This window comes from Laccaria bicolor, genomic scaffold (assembly GCF_000143565.1).
Source record: "Laccaria bicolor S238N-H82 LACBIscaffold_80 genomic scaffold, whole genome shotgun sequence".
NCBI lineage: Eukaryota > Fungi > Basidiomycota > Agaricomycetes > Agaricales > Hydnangiaceae > Laccaria > Laccaria bicolor.
Window position 1 is genome coordinate 171,158 of NW_001889951.1, and position 7,391 is coordinate 178,548.

A 7,391-nucleotide genomic window follows, 5' to 3' on the forward strand; every position below is an offset into this window, starting at 1 on the left:
GCTAAATTGTTTATTCTGGTGTTTTCCATTCCGGTGGATTCCGGAATGTACACCGGAATGTTCCCCGGAATGGGCAGGAATGGTGTTCCCCGGAGTGGGCAGGAATGGGATTCCAGTCCAATCTGTTTATTTTATTTATTTATTACTGTATTATAGTTTATTTATTTTCAATGGATCACAAACAATGTTTGTTTGGTGAACATGCTCACCAAACATGGCCACTCTCTTCTTCCACCACCACCACCATGCTCGTCACCGCCGCCAACGCCACGCCATCACCGTCACCCATAGCCACCACCGCCAACATCGCTCCTCGATCACCCATGGCCACCACGACCACCAACATCAACCACAACACCCTTCAACAACAACGCGGCGACGCCACATCACGAAACAACGAGCGCCGTAACCCACGAAAACACCCAACACCCACGAAAACAACACCCCCGGACACAAAACGACACCCGACGGGCACAAAACGACGCCCACCGCCCATGTACACCGCCAGCGCCCACGAAAACCATACCCCGCCCACGAAAACATCCCACCACCCACCGAAAAACACAAGCGCCCACCGAAAAACACGCGCCGCCCACCGAAAAACACGCACCGCCCACACGACATACGACGGCACCACGCCGCCTACCAAAACCACCACGTCCACACCAACGCCACCCACGACGACGCCCCCAACGGCAACCAGCGCCCACGACGACGGCGACGACAACGTCACGAATAACGCAACAACGCGGACACACGACGAAAACGCGAACACGCGACGAGGAGGTGACAACGAAATGCGACTCAACGATGGGATGCCAACGCGGGACGACGATGGCCGAGGTCCCAGCCACACTCCCTCTCCCCTCCACCATTCCCTCCCTCCCTGCCTCCTTCCCCCTTTCTTTGTCCCTCCCCCTTGCTCCACCATTCCTTCCCCCCTTTCCTCCCTCCCCCCTTTCCTCCCTCCCCCTTCCTTGTCCCTCCCCCTTCCTTCCTTCCCTCTTTCTTGTCCTTCCCCCCTTCCTCCCTCCCCTCCCTTGTTCTTCCCCCTTCCTTGTCCCTCCCAATAATAGAAATACACCCCCACCTTGTCCCTCCCCTACCCCCTCCCTTTAAGATAAACTGTGTAATGTGTGTAGTAATACATTTCAAATACATCCCCACCTTGTCCCTCCTCTACCCCCTCCCTTTAAGATAAACTGTGTAGTGTGGGTAGTAATACATTTCAAATAAATTACAACTCAATCTATGACTTCTACATGTGAATTTTATAAGGAAATATGAGTGCCAAGTCATCAGGATAAGCTTGGAGTTGAAAAAAACTTACTCTCCAGTCGTATTCCAGTGGAATTCCAGTGGAATGCTGTGGATTCCACTGGAATTCCACTGGATTCCTCTGGATTCCTCTGGAATTCCACTGGAATGACTCTATTCCTGCAGGATTCCCCTGGAATTCCACTGGAATGATCCCATTCCTGCAGGAATAGGTGGGGCACTGTAAAGTACTGCCTGTATGGCAGAGAATTTATGTCCATCCAAGAAATCATTTCAAGGATGGCTAGTCAGATATAGAATAGTGGCTTCTGAGATGAATAGATGGTGACTGAGGTCAGAGATGGCATAGTTGGCTCTCTTACAAAAAGACAGGACAGCCTGTATTGATGTGAACGACAACATTTGGTATGGTACCAAAACCATTTATGCAGCAATGGCAAAATGTCAACACTTCTCAATCTTTCAACCACACCTACCTGGAGCTATTCATATTTAAGGACACTGCAAACTCTATGTTGGAAATGTGGACTACAAAGTTTTGTAGTAGTCTTTTGTAATCTATGTGTGAAATTTTTGTAGTCCAATGATCAATTTTGTAGTTTGTATCCAACATTTTGTAGTTTCTTTGTACTCTTTTCTAGTCTATAAGTAAATTTTGTAGTCTATGTCTGACTTTTTATAGTTTCTTTGTAGTCCATCAGTAATTATTACTAATATTTTGTAGTCTGTTTGTAAATGTCTCTTTCAGGCCATGCTTCTTCATTTTTTTAGTCATTTTCCCAAAATGTGATATTTAGCCCCTTCTTTTACCTTTCTAAATATGTCGAAATCATATTGTTGGGTATTGTTTTGATGGAGAAACATGCAAAAAAGCTGGCCATAGGAAAGATGTTTTGCCTCATATCTCCACAACAGGAGCACTTTGGGACATAATTCAAAGAGATTCTTAAAGCTACAATACAGGGCTAAAGCTTTATTATTTATTACTATTTTGGGAAATTGGTCATCTGACCACCCCCATTGGATGGACCCTGACATGTATCATTATCTTGGTTTCTTCCACTTTTTGGACATCCCCAATGATGTTTACTTTTTTGGATATATTCAGTAGACCCTGAAAGCAGTACCTAACATTATACACCATATTTGGAAATGCACCCTGGACCCTGAGGCAATATATAGCAGGCAGGCAATGAAATATAGGCAGGGGCCAATGAAATGAATAAAACATAGAGCAGGCAGGCAATGAAATATGGGTGTGGGACAGTCAAATGGATAAAAATAGAGCTGGATAAATAAATAAATTTAGCCTGGGAGGCAAAGAAATAGGTGGATGGGAGGAAAGAAATACCTAAAACATCGGCCTAGGGAAGCAAAGAAATGGATAAATGGGAGGAAAGAAATACCTAAAACATTGGCATAGGGAAGCAAAGAAATACCTAAAACATTGGCCTAGGGAAGCAAAGAAATGGATACCTGGGAGGAAAGAAATATCTAAAATATTGGCCTAGGGAAGCAAAGAAATGGATAAATGGGAGGAAAGAAATACCTAAAACATCGGCATAGAGAAGCAAAGAAATGGATGCATGGGAGGAAAGAAATATCTAAAACATCGGCATAGGGAAGCAAAGAAATGGATATCTGGGAGGAAGGAAATGGATAAAACATAAGCTCAGGTAGGCAAAGAAATATACACCTGGGAGGGAAAGAAATAGCTGCATGGGAGGAAAGAAATAGATAAAACATCGTCCTAGGTAGAGAAAGACATATAGAGCTGGCAGGGGAAAGAAATAGAGGGCTGGGATGAATTACATGGAAAAGATATCAAGCCAACACACCAATGACATGAATTTCATATCATTTGCCACACCATTTCATATCTTAGATTTTACTGGCTTCAATGAAATCTCTGTGCTGGCATTTGCCTTGTGTATTTAATATACAATGGTAGCTACTAGTGTGTGAACCTGGTATAAAAGTGCCTAACTCTGTGTTAAACTTGTGTGAAGACTCTTTTACTGCTGCGGATGAAAAGAGAGTTAAAGCTAGTACTCAGTTCTTCTCAGACACAGGTCTAATGGCAATGCTCTGTCGACATGATTGGGTTCTGTGGCTTGCTAATATGACTTCAGCTGGTGAAAAGCAACATTATGTTCTTGTTCTTTTGGAGCGTCTGTTTGATCATTTACCCTCTACTGCATGTGTGGGTGTACTCTATGATATTGGCTGTCTACTTCATCAAAGTTGTGTTAAATGGGGTTTTTTGAAAGACTTTCATGATCATTTGATATGGGCTATCTCAGTGTTTCACACTTATGGTCATCAGTGGGCTTGCCAGCTTATTGACCATCCAAGAAAGTGTACTGGTTTTGGATTAACTGATGGGGAAGGCTGTGAACGATTCTGGAGCTCAATTAAGCTTTTGATTCTATCACTGCGTGTTAGTGGCTACTACACACATATCTATACAGTTGATACTCAAGCAAAACATCTGGACCGCAAATCTCTCATGGGTCTGGGGGACTGGCTCAGGAGAAAATGGAATGCTGCTATTCTGCGAAGAAATGAGGCTACAGCTGTTTTGGCTGAACTTCAGCAGAAAAATATCACTGAAGATCTCTTGAGAGAAAATTGGGCTGCTCAGATGGCTCACCAGACAAAACCAAGTCCCAGGCAAGCAAAAAACTTGGCGGACAAGGTTATTCAAGAGATTTTGGAGCTAAAGGATTCTATGACGGAACTCAAAGCAGAGCTATATAAGTTTGAGACAATGATTCAAAAGGGGAAATATGATGATGGCTGGGAGGTTTCAGAGGTTAGACTACATCTGGAAGATCTTAAGGAAAGATTTGAGAAGTCTGAGACATCATTGAAGTCTAAAAGTGCCACATTGGGAGCTGATAGCCGTTTAAATCTTGAACGCTTGCTGGGCAATAAGTTCCTTTGACTCCGGGTCAATGCTTTAGCTGTGAAACAATGCTTGAGAAATCATCTGCAACAGTGCAAATTTGAACTAGATAGTTTAGAGCAAGCATATCGTAAGACAACAACCAATAGTAAGTGACTGAGCCAACTTTTCAAAAAAATGGGGACTTATATTCTTTTTGAAGCCAAAAAACTACAGGAACATTCAGAATCTCAAATAAAGCGCAAAGAACCAGGAATTCAAAAGTTGGCCAAGAAATACAATGATATCTGTGCTGAACTGGAAAAGATGATTAAAAGAAAAGAAATTCCTCATGGTGCATGTGCACCACACAGAATAGCCACTGATGGCCTATTCAAACTAGATGTTGATGATGACATCTGGCAGGATGTTGGTTTAGATGACATGGATCTCTGTTCTGGCAGGGAAATCCCACAATGGCTGGGTGATGAAGGTGTGCAGAAAGGAATTAAATCATTAATGGAGCTGGATCGATGCCAGAAAGAGCTGCGACGATTGTCCTATGAGCGTAGTGCAATGCAAGAATGGTTTGAAGAAGAGTGGAAGTGTGTTATGATGGCTATGGAAAGTGAGCAAGATCAAGATGTTAGGTATCAACTGGAGTTACATGCATATACTTTGCTATATCTATGCAACATCTGGCAGGATAAAGTACGCTTAGTGATTCCACACAAGACAATGAGTCCATCTTGGGGTCCAACAGTTGAGGAACTTGCACTGGCACAAAATTGGGAATCATCTGAAATGACAATGGAGAATGAGATTGATGGTAAGGAAGAGGATGAGAGTGATGATGATGAAGACCAAGAGGATGATGGTGAAGAGCAAGAGTTGCTTACTGTTGAAATGGTAGCACTTTCTGATGAGTTCCGCAATAGTTACATGCAATAGTTGGAATGTACTAAATTGAATAGCATGTGAAAAAATAGACTATTGTTCATTGATTTCACTTTTCTGCCTCCAGAAACATCCAAGATACTTCTCAGTTCTACTACTATTTTCTGAAAGTATATTCTGGAAAGGTGAGTTGATATGTGGTGAAGATAGATTTATATTTCAAATATATATATGTATTTGAAAAATATAGAAGATATATCCTGGGTCAGGATATAATTGAAATATATGTCTTATGAATATATTCTTGTTCAAGATATAGTTGAAAGATATATCCTTGTTAAGAGATAGGTGTGACTCCATACTATGACATGGTGAATAGAATTCATTGTCCATAAATTTACAATCAAAACTCAAGAGAAAGAGGAAGGGAGGCAGGGAGAGAAGAAGAGGAGGAGAGGAAGAAAGGAAGAGAAGGAGAAAAACAACAAAGAACTTGGTGAACTCTTGTCTGTGAAGGATGGTAATACAGGTGTGGGTGGAGTATGTAGATAAGGTGCAACTGAAGAGAGAAGAAGAGAAAGATCAAAGAACTTTGTCAACTTGATGGTAATACAGATGTGGGTGGGGTATGCAGATAAGGTGCAACTTAAGAGAGAAGAAGAGAAAGATCAAAGCACTTTGTCAACTCGATGGTAATACAGATGTGGTTGGGGTGTGCAACTTGAGAGAGAAGAGAAAGATCAAAGCACTTTGTCAATTCGATGGTAATACAGATGTGGGTGGAGTATACTGATAAGATGCAACTGGAGAGCAAAGCACTTTGTCAACTTGATGGTAATACAGATGTGGGTGGGGTATGCAGATAAGGTGCAACTGGAGATCCCAGAGCTGAAGTAAAAGCAGAAGTGGAGGGGTTTTCTAAGAGGCTAAAAAATTCTGTAGTGTGAACTGTATCCATAGTGTCAAAGTGGATAATATGCAAGCAACACAGAAATCTTCGACTGAATAGCTTCAAGATGAATCACACATGTTATTGAGGCCCAAAATTGTTAGAGGAGAATAAATGAATCTATAAAGTGACTATATTCATAGTGTGATTGGAAGTGGATGACAGATGCTATGGATGCTTCTTATTGCTACCTACATACTGGGAGCACAGGCCAGACATAGTGCCAAAACCTCTGGAATTTATTGCAGAATCTTCCAGAATATATATCCCAGACAGCAAAAAAATCACAACTTTTTTGCTGAAACTAGGACCCCTGACACCCCTACAGACCAGAAAAATATATCCTTACCACATCTGTTTCACAAAATATATCCTAAGGCCAAGCCAGGGCAAAATATATTTCTCAGGTGTGACAGTGACATTTCAGGGTCCACTCACCAAAAATATATCCTTACTGCATTTCACTTGCAAAATATATTTGGGGGGTGTGACACAGACATTATAATTTTTGTGTGACATTTCAGGGTCCACATCTCAAGAATATATTTTAGATTTCAGGGCTTTCTAGGACCCAGATATATCTAGAATATAGATATGGTCCATGACATTTAGTCATGTAACTTACGTGTAGTTTGCATGACTAATAGTCAGTTGGCAGTGGGTGACTGAAGTGCTTGTGCAGCCGGCTTGGAACCCTTGCAAGGCCATGGCATCAGAATCAGTTCCACCCTTGAATACCTCCTGTGTGGCGTACCCTTCAATGTCATGAAGGTGAAGGGCCACTGGTCCAACGACGCCTTCTCACTCACCATGTCAAGACTTCTTTTCACCATGGGTGTTGCAGCTTGTCTCGAACCCCTCGAGGAACACTTCTTTCCAGTTGGAAAGCACTTTGTGCTTTCGCCTGATTGCTTGCCATGTCATGCCTTTTTAGAATTACTACATAGATGATATACACTACACCACTGTTAATGTTAACCACCCCCTTTCCTCTGGAATCAGAGTAATCCCCATGATCTGCAAGCACATGGTGACACTCAAAGAGTGCACACTACAAATCTTTTGTAGTCTCACTACAAGCTTTTCTAATGAAAAAGCAGACACTACAAACTTTTCTAAACTTTGTAGTCTGACTTTTTGTAGTCTTTTGTAATCTATCAGTAAACTTTGTAGTCTGACTTTTGTAGTCTATACCTAACTCTTGTAGTCTGTCAGTGTCAATTTCCCTGTTAGGGCATGCACCTTCTTTTTTTGGTCATTTTTCTCACAATATGATAATTGTAGCCCTTTCTTTTAGCTTTCTAACTGTGTTGAAATCATNGTTGTTTGATTTTGTTTTTATGGAGCAAAAAGCAAAAAAAAAGCAGCACTCAGAAAAGT

The 7,391-nt window shown here is 41.8% G+C and overlaps 2 protein-coding genes across 2 annotated transcripts; both read left to right on the forward strand.

The window, feature by feature from the left end:
- Positions 1–245: 245 nt before the first annotated feature.
- Positions 246–1,073, forward strand: LACBIDRAFT_335269 (uncharacterized protein; the record flags this gene model as incomplete). Its single annotated transcript, XM_001890119.1, has 1 exon — positions 246–1,073. One exon carries the CDS (start codon positions 246–248, stop codon positions 1,071–1,073), a length of 828 nt encoding a protein of 275 aa, XP_001890154.1.
- A 1,457-nt stretch (positions 1,074–2,530) lies between these two features.
- LACBIDRAFT_335270 (uncharacterized protein) lies at positions 2,531–5,959 on the forward strand (the record flags this gene model as incomplete). The annotated part of the gene is made up of 11 exons (XM_001890120.1): positions 2,531–2,534; positions 3,237–3,481; positions 3,582–3,603; positions 3,750–4,093; positions 4,280–4,334; positions 4,413–4,793; positions 4,929–5,042; positions 5,140–5,247; positions 5,442–5,602; positions 5,697–5,837; positions 5,906–5,959. 11 exons carry the CDS (start codon positions 2,531–2,533, stop codon positions 5,957–5,959), a joined length of 1,629 nt encoding a protein of 542 aa, XP_001890155.1.
- Between the last annotated feature and the right edge of the window lie 1,432 nt (positions 5,960–7,391).